Source organism: Berghia stephanieae, chromosome 1, assembly GCF_034508935.2.
Source record: "Berghia stephanieae isolate SIO BIC M18660-M18661 chromosome 1, UCSD_Bste_1.3, whole genome shotgun sequence".
Taxonomy (NCBI): Eukaryota; Metazoa; Mollusca; class Gastropoda; order Nudibranchia; family Aeolidiidae; genus Berghia; species Berghia stephanieae.
Genome location: NC_088360.1, coordinates 115,439,225 through 115,465,882, shown reverse-complemented (window position 1 = coordinate 115,465,882; position 26,658 = coordinate 115,439,225). Strand labels below are relative to the sequence as shown.

The following is a 26,658-nucleotide window of genomic DNA, read 5'->3' as shown; positions in this document are numbered from 1 at the left end:
CAGTTCACGTCGGTCGGAGTGGAAGGGAGAGAGGAGGGTGATATCTCATAAGCATGTGTTATTATTCGTGAAATAATAATCTCACAATGAACGTAGCTCTTTGTGTGTTATAAATTAGGGCACGATGAGAATCCGCTGTACTGTCATTGTCATTGTATATGACATTTTAAGAGTTTAGTGACGGAAAGCATTGCCTTGTTTTCAAACTCACTTTTTTCCCCCAGTGAGATCATAAAAAGCGTATATTTCTTCTTCTTCTTTTTTTTCCCCATTGGATTCTTTATCTTATAAATCAGTAGAAAACTCATCAGTTAAAGAAAAAAAAGATGGATTTCAATTCAGGAGAAGTAACAATTCACAGGAGGCTACAAGTTCTGGCTCAGGAAGAACCAGAAAGACCCGCGTTTATATTTTGGGACAAGAATTTGCAGAGAACTGTGTTCACTCGACAAGAGATTTGGGACAAGAGCAGGAAATGTGCAGCATTCCTACGCCGTCAGGGGGTTATGAAAGGAGATGTTGTGTGTAATACATTGGTCAATTCACAAGAACGCCTGATCAGTAAGTCTTGTAATTCGATATGAATAATTTGTTTTGAGAGTTTTCTAGATTATATCGCAACATTTTTGGAGATGCCGTGCTTTATGCGTTTTTCTTCTTTTTTTTTTTTTTTTTTTTTGGTTTGTTTGTTTGTTTTTTTTTTTTTTTTTTTTGTTTTTTGTTGGTTTTTTTTTTTGTTTGTTTTTTTTTTTTTTTGTCGTTTTATTTTGTTTCTTTTGTTTGTTTTTTTTTCAAGTTTTGTCTGAGTCGGTTTAGGATATGAAATGAACTCATTGATGATTTGAAGTTTTTTTTTCTTCTGTAACGTGATATCGTTCCCTCTTGTTAGGGGAAGCCATGGTTTCGCAGTCTTCGTTTTTTTGTTTTGTTTTGTTTTTTTTTTTGTTTTTTTTTTGTTTTTTTTTTTCTTTTTCCAAGTTGCGGTATCTTTTGTCGATTTCAGATAAAATGATGGGACACTGTTTTCACCATCACTTGTTTAAGTTTTTATAGCAATTTTGATATGACCACTAATCAGTTTCATACCATTTATGATAAAGTCAAACCAGTTGTTGTAAACATTGTTTTTAGTCCATCACAGACTGAGCAATTTGATTGAAGTGAAAACCATATGGCAGCCCTCTGTAGATTTTGACAAGCAACAGCTTTGATGAAAGACGACAACTTATTCAGATTGGATTAACTTTCACTCTTTTGTTCTCAACATGTGTAAGAGTCAAAAGAGTTTAGCCGTAATGAGAGACAATGTGTCACCAAACCCATTGGTCACATTGCACAGTTGTCAATCCCAAAACAATGGATATCACTCAGTATCTCTTTACAACTGTCATTTTCTACCTATTGTCTAGACTATGCCCAGCCCCCTCATCTCCTATCTAATGGTCACAAATGACCGCACAAACCCATACTGCAAAGCCCCGCCATCTTTTGTCTCTAATAGATTGTTGACACGTACTGTAGAATTAAACCCCACCCAATCTGGATTCTTCAACGTGTCATGATTTATTCCATGATTAAATTTAATCCTGAGTTTACGTTTGATTTATTTCTTGAATTTGCCACTGTTTTGAGATCGAAAATTTGTTGCGATTAACCGAAGTTTGTGGCAATTAACCAGTGACTTTTATATAGAATTAATTCCGTTTCGTGGGAAATGTTACGATTAACCGAAAGTTGTGATTATCCGGAGTGGACTGTAGTTATTTCAAGTTTATTAAATTCTCCTGCTTGTCAAAGTATGTTAAAAATGTCTTTAAAATGCGACAAAATTATCTATGCATTTATGTTTGATAAGTAAGATTTACATTTAGACGAAATAAAGATTTTATAGACGGGTGGATATATATATATATATATATATATATATATATATATATATATATATATATATATATATATATATTATATATATATACTAGTAAAAAGCCCGCAATTTCGCGGGGAAAGACCTTTTTTTATTCGATACTGTACTCACCATCATTTAATGAGGGCAGATTGGTAAACAACGTTATCTGTCATTTGGTATATCTTCGGTTGATTTTTCTGTGTGGCCCAATAATATATTTAATAATATATTCCCTCAACTTGCCCCAAGAAAAAATTAAACCTAGTACCATTAATTAACCCTAATAGGAAAAACAAACACCCTAGCACTTTAATAAGACTTATGACTAACCCTAATAGGAAAAAAAATCATCTGATCTAGAGCTAATCCTAATAGAAAAAATCATGACAAATTGAATAAATAAACGCGTGACAAAAGTTCAAAGGTGAAAATACAAATTTAAAGAATACCGGGGATGTAGGAGCTTTCGGAATGTCTCCCCTTTACTTAACTTATGGAAAAACAAACACCCTAGCACCTTTAATAAGACTTATGACTAACCTCTCGAGCTAACCCTAATAGAAAAAAAAAAAAAAAAAAAAAACCACTCTCGGACTGCTTTGCACTACCTTTCAATATTTAACAAATCAAAATGGCGGCCGACAATCAAAACAATGCTCAAATTAGGAAATTTTAAACTTTCACAAATCTATCAAGGTTTGTCCTAGAGTTTTTAAAATACTTCTATATAATGACAAATTGAATAAATAAATGCCTGACAAAATATCAACGGTGAAAATACAAATTTAAAGAATACTGGGGATGTAGGAGCTTTCGGAATGTCTCCCCTTTACTTAACTTATGGAAAAACAAACATCCTAGAACCTTTACTAAGACTTATGACAAACCTTAATAGAAAAGAAATATCCTCCGATCTCGAGCTAACCCAAAAAGTAAAAAAAAAAAGAATCAAAATGGCGACTGAAATACCTTCATGTGAACAAGTGAATAATATCACTATGAATGCCACGATTTGCTGAAAAATGCCAACACCCACACACACACATGAATACGCCACACACAACACACACACACACACAAACACACACGAACACACACACAAACATACACGCAATTATACATAACAACACTTATCACCGCTAAATCAACAACACAACGGAAGTAATAATAATACTTGATGTCATAAATAGATGACTCAAATTGACAACTTTTTACAGTGTCAAAATTAGTTGATTTTGGGAGTCAAGTGTCGTCGTTGGTACATATTTTATGATGTCTGTTTGACTCAACGAACTTTCAAACTGACTTTAAATTATAAAAGGAAATCAAGTTATCTGTTTATCTATCTGTAAAAAATACATTTCTAATTTTCAAATCTTTCAGTAGAGTTGTGCGCCGTGTCAATTTTTTTATTGACTCAAATAAGCACAATGTTCTCCACAATGCTATATTTTTTAAAGAAAGGATATATATATATATATATATATATATATATATATATATATATATATATATATATATATATATATATATATGGTGGGAGAGAGAGGGGAGTGGGATGGGGGGGGGGGGGGGGGGGCCTTTGTAATATTTAATTATATATTATTTATACTACGTTATCCATAAAATTGACCTTGTCCCAGAAAACAACACGCACCGATAAGATGTATTGGATGTTTGACCTGCTTTTAAGTTGAGCTCAAAATTATACACACTCGCACAGAGAGGGAGAGAGCGAGAGAGAGAGAGTTGAGAGAGGAAAAGGGAGAGAGAGAGAGAGAGAGAGAGAGAGAGAGAGAGAGAGAGAGAGAGAGAGAGAGAGAGAGAGAGAGAGTTGATACGATGAGGAGAAAGATGGTGTTTGAAGAGATCAATATTGTCACAAGGTGCGTTCGCAACTCGCAATGGATGCGAAGGCCGCTTATGACCTTAAAGTGTGGAGAGGTAGACGTGGACGTTACAATCACCAACAGAACACCGTATCTGACAAGAGAGCCATTATTATTTATTTAAAGTAAAAGAAAGGGGAACAGCTCATAGTTATTGAGCAAAAGAGAATAACATTGCATATATTGACAGGAAAAATCAAAAGTACATACAAGTAAAAAGTAGTAATGCAATATAAAATTCATGTAAGTTTTAACCAAAATAAACTATACTTCACCCAGGTTCCAACCGTTCCATTAATTCCCACTAATAATGAAATTATTAATTACATATAGGGTCAAAATAAACTGTTCATATTCCGAAAGGAGAATAAAATTAATCAACAAAATTGTTCACACAGGGTGCGGTGTTCCAGCCTGTTCAAATCCAAAATTGTTCCTAATAAAACACATAGATCGAGTGTTACTTCCTCATCTTTACAAACGTTACATTGTATTTTGTTCATATTTCTCAAAAATCATATTGTTCAAAAGGGTTCAAAACACATTTACCGGGCGCTATGTCCTAGCCCCGTCAAAATTACAAAGTTCAAAGATGCAAACGCATTTACCGGGCGCTATGTCCTAGCCCCGTCAAAATAACAAAGTTCAAAGATGCAAACGCATTTACCGGGCGCTATGTCCTAGCCCGTCAGCTCTTCACTATATTAGAAGATAGATATAGATATATTAGTAAAAATGAAATTAACATAGACACAATGATAGCGTAAGTGATCAATTAGTATTTACTTAAAAATAATTCATTTAACTGAGGTCACGTTCTCAATTTCAACACAATTAAACTCAATGAATTAATTATTCACTAAAACAATAAAACTATATTATTTTAAACTTTAAGATAAGTGAAATAATTTTACGATATTAATCACTTAATCACTTGATGATTACTCAGCACATCAAAACAATATTATAAATTTTATATATTCTCACCGAGCACAAATTACAAAAACACAATATCGCTTAGAGCCCATAACCGGGTACGATATACAAAATACTGGCCATATTAGACCCACTTCGGCTACAATACAGCCTAAAACACAATGCTGGCCAACACACAGGCCCAACACATATCGCCTGAGAGCCCATATTCGGGTGCGACATAAAATACTGGCCACTTTGGGCCCTTTTCACTGTGGCTTCAACATAGCCAAACAGAATTCCAGCCAACACACAGGCTGTACAGGTCTTCCTTCTTCGACCTCAAATCGCAGACTGCCAGTTGAACATCGGCCCAAGCCGAAACATAGGACAGGGTATCTAACGGTATCTCGGTTGATGCATAAGATTGATGAGGGTGTTTTAACACTGATGGAACATGATAACCCTCCGTTCTTTCATTGCCTTCATAGTCTACACCACCCACGGCGAAAACAAGGGAGTCCCTATTCCAACACCCATCCCACACTCATAAATCATTTAATTATATGGGTTTGATTCTACCCGAGACCTTGGTGGGTAGGACAACTATCTCCCTTTGTTACCTAGAAGGCATTTCTTTACATCACTCCCCACTGGGGACAAAAATCCCAAATTTTTGATCAAAACTAAGAAATGCCTGACCACTAAGGCAGCCGAGACAAAAAGTCTGGTCCATGATTGTCCGAACCTTTCACAGACATCAACCGAAAACGATACTGGTGGAGCAACAGTGACCATCTCATCAGACGCCCATTTTCTGACTTGGCTTTGTTGAGATACAACAAAGGAGCGTGGTCAGTCTCCACAATGAATTCTCTGCCCATAAGATAGCTGTTCAAACTTCTGACAGCCCACACAAGAGCTAAACACTCTTTTCAACCACTGAATACCGTTGTTCTCTCGGTAACAGTTTCCTATTGAGGTAAACAACTGGATATTTACCATTGTAATCTTCATCGTCAATAACAGCTGCCACGGCACATTGAAGAATTCCACTTCCGTTTATGTCCGCGGTGCTCCGGTCATAGTACCGTTTCAATAAATTTGCGTGGTACGTTTTCTTTGAAGTACCAGCCTGTATTACATAATTATTATGTCCAACTACACGTTGAACTTCAAATGGACCTTGCCATTTCAATTCAAGTTTGTTGTGCTTTGTCGGGAGCAACAACAACACTTTGTCACCTTCTTTGAAGTTGCGCATCTTGGCCTTTCTATCAAAATATGCCTTATGCCTTTTTGAGGCCCTCTTTAAATTTTCATGGGCCTTATGGATAGTAGTCTCAAGTTTTTCTTTTAGGTCTACAACATATTGGTATGTTGTCTTTACCTCTTCGTCCTCATATGACTCCGTCCACAACTCTCTGAGAATTGTCATCGGGCCTCGTACTGGGCGACCGAACAACAATTCAAAAGGGGAGAAGCCCAAGGACTCCTGTGGTGCTTCACGGTAGGCAAACATGGCCGCATTGAGATATCGATCCCAATCTGACGGTCTCTCTGTTGCCAATCTCTTAAGCATCCCTTTGAGAGTGCCATTAAACTTTTCCACCAGCCCATTACACTGAGGTTGATATGGACTTGTGGTAAGTTGTTTCACAGACAGTAGTCTACAGACTTCTTTCATCAAATCTGAGGTGAACTGTGTACCTCTGTCACTTAATATCTCTTTTGGTATCCCCGTCCTACTGAAAATGTCGACGAGGCCTTCCGCAACTGTCGCGGTTTCTATGTTTTTCAAGGCTACAGCTTCCGGGTACCGTGTGCAGTAATCTACCACAGTAAGCATGTAGCGATTCCCTCTATTTGATGCAGGAATAATTGGTCCTACCAAATCTACCGCTACTCGACTGAATGGTTCGTCTATCAGCGGAACTTCAGTCAGAGGCACTTTTGGGGTCATTCCTTTTGCCGTTGACCTTTGACATTGGTCACACGATCTACAGAAGCGGGTGACGTCATCCCAAATGTTGGGCCAGTAGAAATTGCTGAGAATGCGCTCAGTCGTTTTCTTGGCAGCGAGATGTCCAGAGAGTATGGACTCATGAGCTAAACGCATCACTGTCTCTCGCAAATCTTTTGGGACCATGACTTGTCTAATCACGTCACCGTGCTCAATCTTTGGTGATTAAAAATATCGTACTAGAACCCCTCTATCATATTCAAACCAACTTTTATTATTGGCACCAGTCTTTTTCACTTCTTTCGTAACTGCTGCCTCTCTCGCACATTTCAATGTCTCGTCTTTGGTCTGTTTTTCTTTCAAAACAGCCTTACTAACACCTGTTTCCACTGAGGGGGCAGTGATCTATGGTTTCATTCTCTTCTCTTTTTGTGCCCTCGTCTGTGCTGCTTGAGCTGAGTGCTCACAATCATTTCTCATGAGATTCTCGTGGACTGAATCAGAGTGATCGTCATATTTTATTGGCGTTCCTGGGCATTTGACTCCTGGTATATTTCCCAAAATGACGTCATACAAAGGTGAGGCCATTTCTAGAGCCGTCACTCTTCCCTTGTAATATGGACAATCAAGCCACGCTTCAGTTAGTGGGGCACTCACAGTCTTCCCATCAGCTAGACTGACCTTCACTCTCTTTTCTTGTTCTTTCTTTTCTCTACTCACAAGGCCTTTTCTAATCACAACACAACTACTGCCACTGTCTCTCAACACTTTAACTCTTTGTCCATTTATCCAACCAATGGCGACCGGCATACCTGTCGTCTCTATCGCGTGTCCCGAACATGCTGCGGACACCGTAATTAATTGTCAAAATTCTTTATTTTCCCTCGGCGCTTGACGGTGAGAGTTAGTGTTGTTCATGATACCATTGTTAGCAACATGATGTTGTGCATTGTTACAACATGGCAGCGGTTCTGGGGTATTCATAGCCGCTACTCCACAAGTCTTCTTATCAGTATTCTCCATCCTTTTTCTTTCCCAGCACTGCTCAGTGGAGTGGTACCTACGACCACAGTATCCACATTTCGTGTCTCTTTGTATTGCAGAGATTTGTGGTCTGTTCTTACAATCCCTCTTCAAATGTCCAACTTTAAAACAGTTGTGGCATCTAATTACTGAAGTAGGTGGTTTCATGACAGGTTTGTGACCATCTTGTTGTTTGCTTGGAACTTTGTCGTTCTGATATGACACAGTTCTTGAGAAAGCGCCGGCAGTCCCGTGCGCTTCGACATATTTCTCTACAGTGTCGACTACTTCCATAGATGTATTTGGTTTTCTTTCCTTCAGGAAAACCACCAGCTCCTTGTTACAAACATTTACGAGCTGTTCTTTAACAATCAAGTCCAAGATGTCCTCAGGCTTTGTTCTATCCTTGCCGGACATAGTTATCCACTTTTCCAGATATGTGGATATACGGGTTCGAAACTGACCCATCCTTTCTCCTATTTCTGGTCTACTTTTACGGAAACGCTCTAAGAAGCCGTCTTCCGTTAAATTGTAGCGTTTCAATAACGCGCACTTTACATTATCATACTGGGTAGCGTCTACCTCGTCCAAGCGAGTGTACACGTCCAACGCATTGCCTCTAAGCAACGCCGACAAATGAATCGCCCAATCCTCTTCTCTCCATCGATTTACGGTTGCATATCTTTCAAACCTGAGTAGATAGCTATCTATCTGATCTTTCGATTCATCAAAACATGGCAGGCGAGGACTTTTAGCTCCACAACTGCCAGTCGAGGGTTCACTGTCAGTGGAGGAAGGGGTTCGAACCGGGACCACTGAATTTTCAATTTTTAGGCGCTCTAGTTCCAGCTGCCTTTCAACAAGAAGAGCTTGTTGTTTCGTTTGTTCTGCGACTGCATCACGCTCTTTCTCTTTCTCAAACCTCTCTCTCTCCTTTTCCTCTCTGTCCCGTTCCAACTTTTCTTCCACCCACACTCTCAGTTCGTCGCCATGTAAACCCAACTTTTCCCCACATTTTAACAACCGTTCCACATCCATAATGACAAAATATTTATCGCAACGTACTTTAAAAAAATCGATAGATTGAATAATATAAAAAGAGAAGGATCAGCTAAATGCAGATAAAAATCTACCCAATATACCTATTGTCAAACAAACAATAGCGAAATCAGTAATAACAGCTGACGCTTCGTCAGTTCAAAAAGTTAAAACATCAAGCGATGACCACTACATTATACCAAAACATTATCTAGACTTTAATCAAATTAAAGTATTAAGGCCCATCACACTGGCCTTTCATAGTTCGTGGTTCACTCGCTTTATGAACAAAACAATAAGTAGCGATACGCCGCGCGTACCCTACAACATCAGTGTAACCTTGTTACGCCTGAACAATTACGTGATATCATTTCACTCACCCAAACTATAGCTTTACATTACAGACAGTACATAGTCGTTAAATGATGAGAAGTAGCGCCTGAAATTAGATCTGACAGCCCAACCCCCTGATATGCATCAGTACAGGAAGCGACTCTAAATCCCCACAACAATAAGAGGCATTGACTTCTCAGAAACGAAGGTGTCTGTTGATGTATAACGTCAGACCACCAAACCACACAATAAGAAATCCTGCTCGCAGCGCCAATTCATGTCACAAGGTGCGTTCGCAACTCGCAATGGATGCGAAAGCCGCTTATGACCTTAAAGTGTGGAGAGGTAGACGTGGACGTTACAATCACCAACAGAACACCGTATCTGACAAGAGAGCCATTATTATTTATTTAAAGTAAAAGAAAGGGGAACAGCTCATAGTTATTGAGCAAAAGAGAATAACATTGCATATATTGACAGGAAAAATCAAAAGTACATACAAGTAAAAAGTAGTAATGCAATATAAAATTCATGTAAGTTTTAACCAAAATAAACTATACTTCACCCAGGTTCCAACCGTTCCATTAATTCCCACTAATAATGAAATTATTAATTACATATAGGGTCATTTTACAACAACGATGGCAACTTTTCGGTCACATACTACGCAGGGACAAAAACATACCAGCAAACCAAGCCATGTCGGGATACTTCCAAAAACACGGGAACCTTTTCAGAGGAAGACCGATCACAACACTCCCTGTGATCCTAAACAAAAACCTCACAACACTTGGACAAAGCATTAGTCTCATAACGGCAGGGGACCTTGAAAATCTGAGAACCCTAGCAGAGGACCGGCAATATTGGAGACACCTCACACAGGAAATACTGGAAACAGCCAAGGCGACCCGATCTTTCGGTCGAGACGCGAAAGGCATCTAAGTCAAGTCAAGTCATATAGGGTCAAAATAAACTGTTCATATTCCGAAAGGAGAATAAAATTAATCAACAAAATTGTTCACACAGGGTGCGGTGTTCCAGCCTGTTCAAATCCAAAATTGTTCCTAATAAAACACATAGATCGAGTGTTACTTCCTCATCTTTACAAACGTTACATTGTATTTTGTTCATATTTCTCAAAAATCATATTGTTCAAAAGGGTTCAAAACACATTTACCGGGCGCTATGTCCTAGCCCGTCAAAATTACAAAGTTCAAAGATGCAAACGCATTTACCGGGCGCTATGTCCTAGCCCCGTCAAAATAACAAAGTTCAAAGATGCAAACGCATTTACCGGGCGCTATGTCCTAGCCCCGTCAGCTCTTCACTATATTAGAAGATAGATATAGATATATTAGTAAAAATGAAATTAACATAGACACAATGATAGCGTAAGTGATCAATTAGTATTTACTTAAAAATAATTCATTTAACTGAGGTCACGTTCTCAATTTCAACACAATTAAACTCAATGAATTAATTATTCACTAAAACAATAAAACTGTATATTATTTTAAACTTTAAGATAAGTGAAATAATTTTACGATATTAATCACTTAATCACTTGATGATTACTCAGCACATCAAAACAATATTATAAATTTTATATATTCTCACCGAGCACAAATTACAAAAACACAATATCGCTTAGAGCCCATAACCGGGTACGATATACAAAATACTGGCCATATTAGACCCACTTCGGCTACAATACAGCCTAAAACACAATGCTGGCCAACACACAGGCCCAACACATATCGCCTGAGAGCCCATATTCGGGTGCGACATAAAATACTGGCCACTTTGGGCCCTTTTCACTGTGGCTTCAACATAGCCAAACAGAATTCCAGCCAACACACAGGCTGTACAGGTCTTCCTTCTTCGACCTCAAATCGCAGACTGCCAGTTGAACATCGGCCCAAGCCGAAACATAGGACAGGGTATCTAACGGTATCTCGGTTGATGCATAAGATTGATGAGGGTGTTTTAACACTGATGGAACATGATAACCCTCCGTTCTTTCATTGCCTTCATAGTCTACACCACCCACGGCGAAAACAAGGGAGTCCCTATTCCAACACCCATCCTACACTCATAAATCATTTAATTATATGGGTTTGATTCTACCCGAGACCTTGGTGGGTAGGACAACTATCTCCCTTTGTTACCTAGAAGGCATTTCTTTACAAATATGCTTTTGTATATATTAAAGTGTGTGGGTGTGTATTAGTGTGTGTGTGTGTGTGTGTGTGTGTGTGTGTGTAAGTGTTTAAAGGGTCATTGGCACAATTATATAAAGGTCAAGTTCTATTTTTGTGTACATAGCTCACTTAAATGAGGCTTTTTGTAAGCAAGTCAATTGTTTTTCGCAAACCTACATTACGGCAAAGTAAAGGTATTTTAGAACTAAAAATTAAAGTAGAATAATTAATTTTATGGTCACTGAAAAATAGTCATAGTCATGAGGATCCGAAACGCAGGCTTTCCATGTCCGTGAAATTTTTTTTTTTTTAAATAAAAAAATAAATAATATAATAATAATAATAATAATAATAATAATAATAATAATAATAATAATAATAATAATAATAATAATAATAATAATAATAATAATAATGATATAATGATAATAAGCGCTGGGTGATTGTTGACGTGGTCATCGAGATTGTTCTTTAAAATGAGGTTTATATACGTGTGTGTGTGTGTGTGTGTGTGTGTGTGTGTGTGTTTGGCCAAGTTTTAGTCATATGCTGAGGCGGGACTTCATCCTTGTCTGAAAGGCTCCATACACGCACGGTTTTGATAGGCGTCCGAACCACGATCAGGCAAACCGGGGTGAAAACGCAATGTGTGTGGCCAAATACCTGGCCGATAAACCTAGGTACGGTCCATCGCTCGCAAAGCCCGCTTTGCTTAATATTTTTCGAGGCGATCGGCGATCGGGGGCGTGGCAGTATAAAAAATTGGACAATTTTTTTCGGATTTTCGCTGTTTTGACGTCAGATTCATGATCAGCGTCGAATTTACAATAGGTTTGATACCAAGAACTATGTTTTTACTCCAAAAATTGATGAAATTAGAAATAAATTTTAATTAATATTGAGGCTATTTGGCCGACAGAACAGGGCCCCTCCCTGTTTTGTGATGGATCAAGTGGTATGACTCTCGCTTTCGGATCGGAAGGTTCAGGTTTCGAGACCCGCTCTGAGTGGTGCAGAGTTGAGTCCTTGGAAAATGCTCTTAACTCACATTCTCTCACCGTACTCAGGTGTGAAATGAGTACATGACCGTTCGTTGTCTTTGTTGGGAAAAAAATGTCCCATCGCATGACAGGCGTCATGTCTTGTCTTTCAAGTTTAATATTGCTGTTGCCTTGGGACCCCTTGTAAAGCGATTTGAGCACGTGGATATTGCGCCAAATAAATGCTGTGTTATTATTTTTTAAATAATATTTTTATAAATGTTGCGCCAGGAAGAGGTAGATGGCAAAAGTTTCGTTCATACAAAATGAAAAATAGTTTTCATGATTTTCAATATAATCATCATCATATCTTGTCGCGCCAGTGAGTCAGCCAGTCCCGGGCAGTCTGGTTGCATTCCCTCAGGTCAGCATTGGTGCAGTGAGGTCCCAGCGAGCATTCGGACAGGATGTGGTCCATGGTCTGTCTGGGGTGACCGCATGGGCATTCAGTGCCCGGTGAGATTTTCCATTTAAAGAGGTTGGTGGCGGTGTTTCCCACCTTTGCTCTAGCTCTGTTCAGCGCCACCCATTCTTTTCTCTTGAGGTCTGTGCCTGCTGGGAGCTTTTCTGTTTTCAATATAATGATATAATAATATGCCAGTTCTTTTTTTTTTTTTTTTTTTTCCTCCTCACCCGTTGTCGCGACATGACGGTCGACCTTGACACAGACATTTGGGATTGGCAGATGTCAAAAAGCCTTGACTACGTGATGACAGGGGTGGGCATTGTAACCCTGAATTATAATCTACAAACAACGCGCCCCCCCCCAACTCCCCCCCCCCTAAAAAAAAAAGAGCTGTGTGCGTGTGTGGGGTGGCGGTGGTGGTTGGGGGGGGGGGGGTGCGAATGCGAGTCGTCCCGAGGAGTACCCGTTTAACCTGCCACGGGAACACTGTCGATTTGTTTTATAAAAAATAATAATAATAATAATATAATAATAATAATAATAATAATAATAATAATAATAATAATAATAATAATAATAATAATAATAATAATAATAATAATAATAATAATAATAATGAAGATTAATAACAAATCTTTATTGTCCACAAAATGGAAAAATTTCCGTGGTCTACGTTTTTAGACCGATACATCATAGCGTCGGCAAGATAGCAGCTATTTTTAGATTGAATTAGTTTCTTTCGATTCGGAAGGAAAATACGTCGGTTACGAATGACAGAGGCAAAACGTGCCCTGCTGTTATTGATACTGGCTTTAAAAATAAAAATAAAACAACTATAAAATAAGTGCATATCGTCGAAAGTATACATTTTTGGGGGAATTAAAAAAAACCTGAATCTAATCGGTTCGCGAGTTGCGAGTGAACGGCTAGTCGAAATCGAATGGTTGGAATCGAATGGTCAAAGAAAAAAGAAAAAAATGATAAGTATAGTGGAGACAAAAGTTATTCTGCTGGCATTGTAATTGACTAAAATAATGTAATTCATCAGAACACACTTTCTCTTTTGTTTGTCTATTTGTTTTATTTGTTCAATATGAGTTTCAATGACATTTCATTGGCCTAAATATAGAATTGACAGTCGACCACAAAGTAATAAGAACTATGACTTTGTGAGTCGACCATGGACATCACTGTAGTATATCAGTCTACAATCAATATCACGTGATTTGACTCATCATGGCAAAAGTAAGTTAAAATACAAAAAGGAATGAAGTATTATATATATATATATATATATATATATATATATATATATATATATATATATATATATATATATATATATATATATATTGGATGTGTTGCTAATTTCCTCTTGGGAAATATTTTGTGTTGAAAGTATGAAGGCTGGTATTACCTGACATGTTGTTATAGTGAGCGTGAAGTCAACAGCACACAATAGCTGAATTAGTCACCGTCCTTACAATGCCCACTTCTAGTAAAGAGACCAACTACGTAGTCAGAGACTAGAAAGCGTTCATTAAATACGATTTTCTATATATTAGTCACTTACTTTGCTCAGGCTTAAGACTAGCAAATTTAAATCTAGTCCGCGATCATAAAAACGGGCCCTGGTAAAGCTCTCCCCCCCCCCCCCCCCCCCCCCCCACCCGTCTAGTGTTTTTGTATCTTGGTCAGTTAGATTTGGCGTACTTTGCGATAGCATAGCGACTTATCCAAGGGAGAACAATAAATTGCTATTGTCCTTTTAACGATGTTGACAATGGGATAAACTCCTGTTCCTTGGGCTTTATTGCTCTGATGGACTGCCTTCATCAAATCATATTATCATTTCAGCCACGTATGGTGTTATCTTGGCTGGAGCTGTTTTACAGCATGGACAAAAATTCCTGGCAGATGGCACAGATATTGTGAACAATTTACAAGGTTCTCGATGTAGAGCCATATTAATAAACCCCGATGAAGAGGTAAGGATGCCAATTAGTTTATTATTGTAAGAATTGTGTACTTATTTCTACATCTCATATTATCGGTCCTGGCAACAGGCAACATGTTGGTCGTATACGGGCTGCATAAGGCCGTCTTTTCCGATCCATAAGAAAGGTTAAGAATGGTACGAGAATAATATCATATTTATATTGGCTCGCTTATGCTCTCTATCTTAAAAATAAAAACAAAAAAAAAAAACAACAAAAAAAACCCATTGAAGTATCGTATGTGTGTGTGTGTGTGTGTGTGTGTGTGTGTGTGTGTGTGTGTGTATATACCAGTAAGAGCAGACAAGTGCACGAGTGAAGTAATGCGTTTGCATCCTGGATAAATCGTCATAAAATAATAGTGTGAGCACCATTAGAAGCTGATGCCGTCGGGTGCATGAGGCAACAGCAAGTGATCGCCAATGCTGTCGGTCTTTCGCTGCGTGGGTTGCAGTTTGTAAGCTGGGGTTCTGGTCTTTTAGTTCTCTCTTTACAGTTCATCTCCAGGTTTCCTTAGGTCTACCTCGGTTCTTTTTTCCTTGTGGAGCCCAACGCAGCGTAACGCTGTTCTCGGGATGCAATCCGCTGGCATCCTGCAGATATGACCAAGCCACCTCCGACGTCCATCGCGTCAATCTGCTATTATTTCGGAATGAACTAGATAAATATAATTGAGTTTAAAGTCGAAATGGTACAAATTTGGAATTTTTTTTTTTTAATTTAAGAGAGAAAACTCACTCTCCTCAATAAAAGCTTTAAACTCAGCTTGTATAGTATAAGTAAATCGTATAACTCCTATTTTAAACACGATTCCAACACGATATCGTTCAGAGACGATTGGTCACACTTAATGCGGTTGAATCACCGTTTCTCTTCTATTTTTTGCCTCTTGCATAGCCTACTCTATTTAGAATAAAATATAATAAATGGGAAAATGACCCTTTTGTTGTTTTTGTTGTTGTTGTTGTTTTTTGTATTTTTTTTTTTTTTTGTTTTTGTTTTTTTTTTTGTTTTGTTTTTTTTTTTTTTGTTTTGATTTTTGGGTTTTAAATTATTATTTTTTGTTTTTAAATTTATTTTGTATTGTTTGGTTTGTTTGTTTGTTTGTTTTTTGTTTTGTTTTTTTGGGTTTTTTTTGTTTGTTGTTTTTTTTGTTTTTTTTTTGTTTTTTGTTGTTATTGTTGTTTTGTTCTGCACTCGTGGTCTTAGACACTTTACACAATTGTTTTGCCCCCAAAATCTTCTTCACGATTGAACACATTCAAAGACTTGCAGATTGTTAATACAAGTTCAATTTTATCTTTTTAATCAACAGAAAGGGCCAGTTGGTGTATTGGAAAAAATAAAGTATACTGACAACAAAACTGGGAACATTTGTTATGAGGGTCTCCCCTGCCTGAGCCATGTGATCTATGTTACTCTTGGCAACAAAAACAACAGTACCGGTTTGTTACAGCTTTTGGAAAACGAATCAAATTTCTACGTCGATGACAAGGTCACAGAGGACGATATAGCTATGATATTGACCACGAGTGGATCCACAGGGTTCGCTAAGCTCGTTCCCCACACACACAGAACACTTGCTGCAATAGGAGAAAACTTTTATAAGCTCTTCCACATGAAGGACGATTCTGTGTTTTTCAATGATAGATCCCTGGGATGGATTGCAGGAACGCCTGTAGCATACAACCAAAAGGGGGTGGCACGGGTACTTGTTGATCTGGGACCCGGAAATGGAAAAGTAGAAGATCTTGGATCGTTGATCGTGCATATTCTTGAATATGAGAAATGTGACACGGCATTGATTTTGCCCAGCACTACTCAGGCAGTTTTGGATCATTTAGATTCGGTTGAAAAACATAAATTAAATACACTACTTCATGCTATGATAACGGGAGGGGGCCCCGTGTCGAGAATAACAATGGGGGCAATAGGGAGAATTACAGAAATAGTAGCCAATGTATATGGTGCCACTGAGTTTGGAGCCATCTGTGGGTTAGACGTCACCGAGGAGTCAAAGTCAACCTTCGAAAACGCCTGCATTGGATATCCTGCCGAATTTGTAGACACGAAAATCGTGGACGAAAACTTACGGGAACTCCCACTGGGAAAGTCTGGAGAACTTCTTATCCGAGCGCCGACTCTCACGTCTGGATATCTCGACAATGAGCAGATCAACAAGCAAGTGAGGCTGGCTGGTACGTTAACAGAAAAGTTACTACAGTAAGGTACATTTGTGATCTTTGAGTTCGGAAGATGTATGAAACACACTGTATATTAGGGAGCCTTTTAAATCAAAATCGACTATGGATTTGGATGTTGGGAGGGGAGGGAGTGAAATGCCTTGGTTTGATCCTGTGTTATGTGGGATGTTTTTTGTTGTTGTTTTATTTATTTAATTTTTTTTTTTTTGTCGTTTACCCTGTCTATCCACCAGTGACTACGGTTGATAATTGGGACTATTATCGAAAATTAGATATTAAGATTGTAACCAACAAATTGTTGTCGACTGTCGGTTTCACGCTACAGAAGCCTCCATTGACCCAAGAATGTTGCCAGCTTTGAAGAACTAGAACATCGTCTAGTTGCATATTTATATTATGGGGCTTCCGATAGCCAAGTTGGTATAGCAAATAGCACTCGCTTCATACGCTACGGGACCAGGATCAATCTCAGATGCAGTCGAGATTTTTTCTGATCCCCTGTCCACTCAGAAGTGAATGGGCAGCTGTGTCTGTTAGATCTGGCGGGAAATACTTTGCGATAGACTAGCTTCCTATCCAATGGATAAGAAGCAATAGTTATTTCTGTTTCACTCTATAGAAACCGGAATAAATTACTACTCCGTGGTTCTGAGGACTACTTTATACTTTATATTAATTACATAGTGCTGTACACCGTACTACTTGCAATAATATCAAGAAGAAAAAAAGTAGTTTCACAAGGGTAATAAACGTCTAAAACTTAACCTTACTAACCATGCACGGCTATTTCGTCATGTGGTGTGACACTCGCCTTCGGATCGTGAGGTCCAGAGTTCCGAATCCCGCTCTGAGCGGTGCATAGTTTAGTCGTTGGAAAAGGTTCTTTACTCACATTTCCTCATCGTACTCATAACTCATAATGTGAAAAACGAGTATCTGTCCTTAACAGCGTTGTCTGTCCGAAAATAACATTTATTATCGCCTAACAGATGGCATGCCTCATCCTACGTGTTAAGTGTTGCTGTTAGCTACGGACCCCTTATAAAGCGCTTTTAGCACGTTTAATGGATATTGCACTATACTAATGCTCAATTAAAATATTATATTTAACTTGTTCCCAGATGGTTGGTGGCGCACATCAGACATTGGCCATATAAACCAAAAGGGACAACTATTTGTCTACTGCCGCAAGTCCTTCGCCATTAACCATAAAGGATTCACCCATTACCCTGGATGGATGGAGACGAGGATAGACAGACACCCTGATATTCAGGTTTGAGTTGATGGGTTATTACAGCATTTATTATTGTGTATAACAAAGTAATCCCAATTAATTATGTTTCCTTATGGTTGCAAAATACAAGTAGTTACTGTTACACACGAAATGAATGCATAAATTTTGCTCACAAAGCCTTAAAACTAAAACGTTCAAGCCCAATCATGTCAAAAGCGCCATTAAATTAAATCATTTTTTTTTAAAAACAGGATTTGGGGGTCAACATTGTTCCGAACAGCCAATATAAAATTTTTATCATCGGGCACAGAATTACTGGCAATTCTAAAAATTATAAACCTATTTTTTTTTTTTTTACAAACTGGTATACGAGTAACTTGCAAACTCTCTTTATTTCAGGCTAATTCTATTATCCGTTGACTCAAAATTAATACTAAGAAAATATGCTAGGTCGTAATACTCAGTCCGTTTTTGACGTTTCACTTTCATTGCGAGTTTAATCTAGTCTATGCAATTCTAGGTAATCCCCAACAAAAATGGATGACGTAATTTTATACCTTTCTCGATACTATCAAGTAATGATAATCTTTCTAATCTATCCTTTTTTTAAAAAAATAGGGTTGGGGATCAACATTGTTCCGGAAAGCCAATGTTAAATATTTATCGTCGGGCACAGAATTACCAGGAAATCTAAAAATACGATACAGTGGTTTATTAAATAAATATAATAGATGACCGTCTGTTCCGAATAGCCTTTAATTCTCCGCAAATATGTGGGTTCTCAATAATAATAATAATAATAATAATAATAATAATAATAATAATAATAATAATAATAATAATAATAATAATAATAATAATAATAATAATAAAGATAATAATGATAATAATAATAATAATAATAATAATAATAATAATAATAATAATAACAATGATAAAAATAATTATGATGATGACGATGATGATGATTGTTATTATTATTGTTGATGTTGTTTCTTAACTAACTTATATTTTACTTATGCCTCTTGGCTGTTGGAGAGGCATAGGGCCTCAACTGCACTCTTCCATCTTCTGTCCTTGGCACAGACCTTTGCCTCATTTTAGGAAAGATTGGAGACGCACAAATCTTGGTGAAAGCTCCTCTTCCAGGTCTGGTTTGGACGACCCCATATCCTCTTGCCTTGAGGGTTCCATTCGAGAACTTGCTTGGTAATGTTAATGGGCTCCGTCCGAATGGTATGGCCTACTCATCGCCACTTTCTGCGTCTGACCTGGAAATCCATTGGCGCATGGTTTGTTCTTGTCCAAAGGTCTGTGTTGCGCACCTTGTCAAATCATTTTAACTTGAGAATTTGCCGAAGACAGCAACTAATAAAAGTCTGTATCTTGGCTGATGTGGTCAAGTTATGATCGCCGTCTCTGACCCGTAGACCAAGACTGCTTTAACATTAATCTGACATGGCGGTATTTTGCAAAAAAAAAAAAATCCCAAATTTTGCAAGCTAAAAACAGCAAAATTACAAAAATTTTGCAAAAAGTTGCGATTAATTTTCCTAAAAACCCATGATTCGTTCATGAAAGAGAAAGGTATTTGTTTGTTTTCAAGGGTTTCACGGCGCTTGCAACAAATGTAAGGTCATTTCACCGCCAGTAAAATGGAAGAAAATGGGATCTATTAAAAAGTTCTAGAATTACAATTAAAGTACCCAAGAAAAAGGAAGAACACGCTATCAGTGTACTTATTTTGAGATTATCTGACTGTTTCATCCTGACACAAGCACAGGCCCCCCAGTGATGATAATGAAAATTTGTCAAAAAGGAGGAAAATCTACCGGCCCGTCAGTCAAACCCAAATCTAATGCAAATATAACATAGCTATTCATAGTTATATAATATATTATTAGTCCTAAAGCACTTCTGATCATTAGACACATCCTGGCCTTTTGCAAATATAATTTAATGAATTGTCATTTCCAATTAAACATTTTAGAGGCCTATAATGTCGCCCACTATATGAAGTGATTATGATAAACTTTTGGCCAAAAGACCAGGAGGTATTTGTTTTTACATAACAAACCCGGTTAGTGTCTGTATTATCGCAACCTTGTGATGATGCATCTTATAAATAAGAATCTTTAATTAATTGCAAAACATATTCCATCAACAAATTAAATTTAAATTAGCCTTTAAACAATCATTTCTTAAATCGATCAGCCTAACTTATTATCTCTCTATTACCAAATGATATCTATAAACATAATATGAAGATAGAAGGGTGGCTGAGAGAGAGAGAGAGAGAGAGAGAGAGAGAGAGAGAGAGAGAGAGAGAGAGAGAGAGAGAGAGAATTGATGAATTTATTTTTTTTAATGTTTTATAATTAGACACAAGTTGTATTGAATACTATTAACCAATTCAGAACAATCAAACAAAAACAAAACAAAAAAATAAAAAAGGAAGAAAAAAAGAAAGACAGGCTTATAAAATTTATAAAATCGCCAAATGCACTATCATGCTACAAAGGTACATAAATATTTACACCCATTTGCTCCTTCTCCTTCCCTTTCGATCATCTTCTCATCCATGGCCACCATGTGTCTTGTGCTACTTTTGACATTTGGCGCCAATGTGTCTAGACTAACGTCATAAATAAAGGAGTGTCACCAAAATTCATGCAACTGAGCAGACGTGTCAAGAAATGATAGAAGGCATTTTTTTTTCATGAACTACCACTTAGCAGAAAATGTATGACATTACAAAAAGAACGGAACATTTATGAAAAAATCCGCGGAAGATTATCATCACTGGTCCCCACTAAATTTAAAATTTTTTTTTTTTTGGGACAATTTAGCAAATTTTGCGGTCGCAATGCAAATCAACGATTTTTTGCCATTTTTTCCGGCCGCAATCGATGCAAAAAACTGCCATGACAGATTAGTGTTAAAGATTTTAAGTTTGGCGTTTGTGGAGAGGCTGGAAGCTTTCCATTGGTCCCAATATTGCAAAGGCTTGGCGCACCTTCTTTTTTTTTTTTAGAAATTATGTTTCCATCAGTTCCACCTGATTGGCAGATATATATATATATATATATATATATATATATATATATATATATATATATATATATATATATATATATATATATATATATTTACATATTCTCCCATTACATTGTTTCGTCTGTACAAAAAATTTCCTTTTTGGGATGCAATAAAGTATTATTATTATTATTATTATTATTATTATTATTATTATTATTATTATTATTATTATTATTATTATTATTATTATTATTATTATTATTATTATTATTATTATTATTATCAGGGAGGTTGATTTGACGTGTCTGGGATATGAATGTTGTTGTTTCTTGTCATTTGGCGCCACAAGAATTTGTCGAACACTCTACGTGGTTCCAGCTTACTCCCCTCAATCACACACATATAAATATATATTGTGTTGTTGTATTTTACGGATCAATAGGAGGTAACGAATACTGAGAAGTTTCTAAAAAAAATAATTAAAAAGGAGTCACTCAATTTTATGACATTCAGGGCAATTACGAGTGTACAGCGTCCTTTCTGCACTAACTCTTACAATATCACTTCCTAAAGTCGGGTCCTATACACACACAACTCGGATGGGATACGATAATGCTTGTATAGTGCCTTACCTAGGGATACAATGGAGCGCAGTTTGGTCGCCATATGGTCATCGACCAAATTAAAAAGTTGTTCGCTTCTGTTACAAGACGAAATACAGTACCTGTACGTCATATCATTAGTTTTTTTGTTTTTGTTTTGTTTTTCTAATCCAGAAAAGTATCGTCATTGGCATTCCTGATCCTGTCGATATCGAACAAATCTGTCTTTGTATAGTTAAATTCCCGGAGTCAACATTGTCAGCTGAAGAAGTCCACGAATATTGCAAGTCGTTGTTTTTGACCACTGAGAAGGAGGACATCACTCCCATGCCTAAATATTATCTATTCTTCGAATCCTTTCAGCTGAGTAGTGTGGGTAAGATAGACAGGAAAGCTGTTAAGCAGGTGGCTCTGAACCGACTTGCAAATCATGATATTTGATTAACAAGTACACTGTAACCTTTCGCCTACAAATATTGTTGTTGTTGTTATTTATTTAGAGCTTGAAAAGAATCTGTTAATTCGGCGTATTTGATTAACAAAGACTGTCAATAAAACCTTTTATCAGACGTAAAAATGTTTCTTTGTTGATGACGATGATACTGATGGTGACGATGAGAGAGAGAGAGAGAGAGAGAGAGAGAGAGAGAGAGAGAGAGAGGGAGAGAGGGAGAGAGAGAGAGAGAGAGAGAGAGAGAGAGAGATTTCTCTTTTTTTTTTTAAAGTAAATCGCCTCTCTGTTAATATATTATATCATAGTTTTTAATCTTATTTAATGTATTATTAGCATTTGGGATCCCAAAAGCTAAGACAAAGAGGAATTGATCACTTACTAGATATTAGTATTAGCAGCAATGTTTTCTTGTGCCCTGCCCAAGAACACCCAGCCTCAATTAACATATAGCCTAACATTACATTCCCTTAATAACAGGGCTGGCGGAGTCGGTTATTTTTAAACCGACTCCGACTCCGACTCCAGCCTTGAAACCGACTCCGACTCCGACTCCTCAAGCATAGTATTAATAGGTAATAATATGCAACCAACACTCGCAGCTACTTTTAGCTTTTCCCCAGTATATATAATATAACAATACAAGCCGCTTCATATTTGAAACTAGGACAAAAAAGGAACTGAATCCAGACAAAAAGGAAACTGAAACTAAGATATGAATAAAACTGTCATTAAGACCAACAAAAAGAGGAAAAGTGAAATTAAGACAATATTGAAACTGAAACCATTTATACTAAAATAAAGTCACTTCTTATGGTCTTATGGTTATCCCACTTTCTAATAACCTAACTTTAACATTGAAGAGTCAGCATCCCCACCCCTCCCTCTAGTCAGGTACGGGGTGATTGGCATTGATGCCAACTTAAATGTACAGCACGAGAGCATGAAGGTTGGGGAGGAAAGGGGGTTTTAGAAGCATAGTTCACCTTTAGCTAATACCAATGTAATTTTTTTCAAATTCTATAGGCCTGGATACTATCTATATCTAGTATCTAAAAATTACACATTGAATGATATAAAAATGCGGTGTGTCTTTTTTACGAAACCCGCCGAAACCCGACAATATCCAGCAACGTTATGGGAAGTAGACAACTGTGGGGAGTGAACCCGAGACTCAGGGAAGTATATATCAGTCGGGAGTGAACCTGAGACTAAGGTTATCGACCGGTTTCGGCGGGTTTCGTAAAAAAGAATTAGTGCTTTATTACGAAACCCGCCGAAACCCGACAATATCCGGCAAAGTTATGGGAGTTTGGCAACAGTGGGGGTGATCCTGGGAATCAGGGCGGTGTACACCAGTGGGGAGTGAACCTGGGACTGTGTAAAAAGGATATCAGTGGGAAATAAACCTGGGACTAAAGGGAGATGGATACCATAGAAAGTTGTTTGTTGGATATGGGAGTTGAGTACCAGAGGAGAATGAACCTGACACTATAGGAGATGGGCGCCAGTGTGGAGTGAACCTGGGACTCAGGGAAGTGCACATCAATTTGGAGTTAACCTGGGACTGTGGGAGATGGATAACTGTGGGTATCCGAGCCGAATTATAGGAGTTGGGTACCAGAGGAGAATGAACCTGACACTATAGAAGGTGGGCGCCAGTGGGGAGTGAACCTGGGAGTCAGGGAATTGCACACCAGTGGGGAGTTAACCTGGGACTGTGTAAAAAGGATATCAGTGGGAAATAAACCTGGAACTAAAGGGAGATGGATACCATTGAAAGTTGAATCCGGATATGGGAGTTGAGTACCAGAGGAGAATGAACGACATTATAGGAGATGGGCGCCAGTGTGGAGTGAACCTGGGACTCATGGAAGTGCACACCAATTGGGAGTTAACCTCGGACTGTGGGAGATGGATAACTGTGGGTATCCGAGCCGAACTATAGGAGTTGGGTACCAGAGGAGAATGAACCTGACTCTATAGAAGGTGGGCGCCAGTGGGGAGTGAACCTGGGAATCAGGGAATTGCACATCAGTGGGGAGTTAACCTGTGAATATCTAAAAAAGGATATCAGTGAGAAATAAATCCGGCTTTATTCCCAATGGTATCCATCTCCCTTTAGTCCCAGATTTATTTCCTACTGATAACCTTTATACATATTCCCAACCGAAGTCGTCAATCACTTACCATCAGCAAAAGAAAATAATAAAGCTAAAAATAGACAAAGAAAGGAATGACACACACCAAGAACACAACAAGCAGGATCCAATCCATGCCATTCAGCGAAGTAGCCAAGTCACTCTATTCCGCCTCCGAACAGGACACAATAGACTAAGAGGACATATGTTTACAAAGCTAGGTATTGGAACAACCCCTTATTGCCCATGTGGAACCGACCATGAAACCACTTTACATGTGCTTATGGATTGCCCATTATACAACGTGCAACGTTCGAACCACTGGGTCACCCCTACAACACTCAACACAAAGCTCTATGGTGAGGCTGAGGACCTAAAGCGGACCACAGACTTCATAGCAGATATCGGACTGCAGCCATAGATGTCCATCAGAGGAACGAAGAAGAAGAAGAAGATACATATTCCCAGGTTAACTCCCCACTGGTGTGCAATTCCCTGAGTCCCAGGTTCACTCTCCATTGGCGCCCACCTCCTATTGTGTCAGGTTCATTCTCCTCTGGTACCATACTTTCATATTCGGCTTCAACTTTCAATGGTATCCATGTCCCTTTAGTCCAAGGTTTATTTCCCACTGATATCCTGTTTACATAGTCCCAGGTTCACTCCCCACTGGCGCCCACCCCCTATAGTGTCAGGTTCATTCTCCTCTGGTACCAAGCTCTCATATCTGGCTTCAACTTTCAATGGTATCCATCTCCCTTTAGTCCCAGGTTTATTTCCCACTGATATCCTGTTTACATAGTCCCAGGTTCTCTCCCCACTGGCGCCCACCTCCTATTGTGTCAGGTTCATTCTCCTCTGGTACCGAACTCTCATATCCGGCTTCAACTTTCAATGGTATCCATCTCCCTTTAGTCCCAGGTTTATTTCCCACTAATATCCTGTTTACATAGTCCCAGGTTCACTCCCCACTGGCGCCCACCTCCTATAGTGTCAGGTTCATTCTCCTCTGGTACCAAACTCTCATATCCGGCTTCAACTTTCAATGGTATTCATCTCCCTTTAGTCCCAGGTTTATTTCCCACTGATATCCTTTTTACATAGTCCCAGGTTCACTCCCCACTGGGCGCCCACCTCCTATAGTGTCAGGTTTCTCTCTCCTCTGGTACCCAACTCCCAAATCCGGCTTCAACTCCCAATGGTATCCATCTCCCTTTAGTCCCAGATTTATTTCCTACTGATATTAGTGCCGCGCTGAGGTCTTTTAGCTGTGAACCGGAGACCGGTCCCATAGTGGAAGACTGGCGGCGGTCCTCACTTCTTATCACCTTTCAACGGTCTCGCGCCATACTAGGCTACTTCCCCAGCGATTCATTGCCTCGGTTGCCTATCTTCCACCAATCACCACCCATCCCACTTAATTAATCGCACCCACCCCCTTTGCCATACACTAAACGACACAGACGACCATACAGGCAGACGACCACCAACCTCCACTCCGCAAACCGCCCTTTCGTGTGTGAGATGGGGGGAACAGGAGGCGCACGCCTTGGACGATTCCATTATACGGGGTAAATTTCAAAATTTACTACACCATAATGATCGCAATGACAATGATCTATGGTGAAGGCATGACCCCTCTTCTCTAATGGGTTATTGTTTGAAATGTATGTGACTACTAAAGATGTGTGTGTGTTTGTGTGTGTGTGTGTGTGTGTGTGTGTGTGTGTGTGTGTGTGTGTGTCGAACCTAGCAAGTAGCAAATCCGATTTTTTTTTCTTTTGTCCATCTCTTGTCACCACTCCTTTCTATCGCAGTGTTGTCATTTAAAATAATACAATAATATTAAAATTTCGTTTGATGTTTTTACTAATCAAATAATATGAGTTTCATTAGTTTCTTCCTTCCAAAAAACCCAGTTATAACGTCTGAATTTTAAAAAAGTCCAATAGAATATTTGGGGACCCCGATAGCTCAGTTGATAGAGCACTCTCTTTATACGCAAAGGGCCAGAGATCGATCCCGGGTGCAGTCGAGTTTTTTCTGAATCCCTGTCTACTCAGCAATGAATGGGTAGCTGAGTTTGTTAGATCTGGCGAAAAGTCACCATCGACCCCTCCTATTACCTCATCCACCCCCTCTTATTATAACTTCACGTCTCTCTCTTACTCTTCAATGCTCGCTGCCCTCTAATGTGGTGTGTGTGTGTGGGGGGGGGGGGGGGGTAGGAGTTGCATGTGTGTATCAACGCCACGAACAACTCGATCAACGCCTTG

The 26,658-nt window shown here is 38.5% G+C and overlaps 2 protein-coding genes across 2 annotated transcripts; one reads left to right on the top strand and one right to left on the bottom strand.

The window, feature by feature from the left end:
* LOC144962824 (putative acyl--CoA ligase YdaB) lies at positions 1 to 22,367 on the top strand. The gene is made up of 5 exons (XM_078896111.1): positions 1 to 561; positions 14,572 to 14,702; positions 16,027 to 16,909; positions 18,037 to 18,188; positions 21,965 to 22,367. Exons 1-5 carry the CDS (start codon positions 327 to 329, stop codon positions 22,229 to 22,231), a joined length of 1,668 nt encoding a protein of 555 aa, XP_078752237.1. The 5' UTR covers positions 1 to 326; the 3' UTR covers positions 22,232 to 22,367.
* On the bottom strand, positions 7,365 to 10,971 carry LOC144962823 (uncharacterized). Its single transcript, XM_078896110.1, has 2 exons — positions 10,685 to 10,971; positions 7,365 to 10,394 (listed from the first exon to the last, which is right to left on the bottom strand). Exon 2 carries the CDS (start codon positions 8,732 to 8,734, stop codon positions 7,538 to 7,540), a length of 1,197 nt encoding a protein of 398 aa, XP_078752236.1. The 5' UTR covers positions 8,735 to 10,394; positions 10,685 to 10,971; the 3' UTR covers positions 7,365 to 7,537.
* Positions 22,368 to 26,658: the final 4,291 nt, after the last annotated feature.

What these genes read in the sequence shown, in the direction of transcription:
- LOC144962824 (XM_078896111.1), top strand. Translation starts at nt 327, where the DNA reads ATGGATTTCAATTCAGGAGAAGTAACAATTCACAGGAGGCTACAAGTT. An exon ending in TTCACAAGAACGCCTGATCA is followed by an intron (nt 562 to 14,571) that starts GTAAGTCTTGTA and finishes TTATCATTTCAG; the next exon opens with CCACGTATGGTGTTATCTTG. An exon ending in CAAGCAAGTGAGGCTGGCTG is followed by an intron (nt 16,910 to 18,036) that starts GTACGTTAACAG and finishes ACTTGTTCCCAG; the next exon opens with ATGGTTGGTGGCGCACATCA.
- LOC144962823 (XM_078896110.1), bottom strand. Translation starts at nt 8,734, where the DNA reads ATGGATGTGGAACGGTTGTTAAAATGTGGGGAAAAGTTGGGTTTACAT.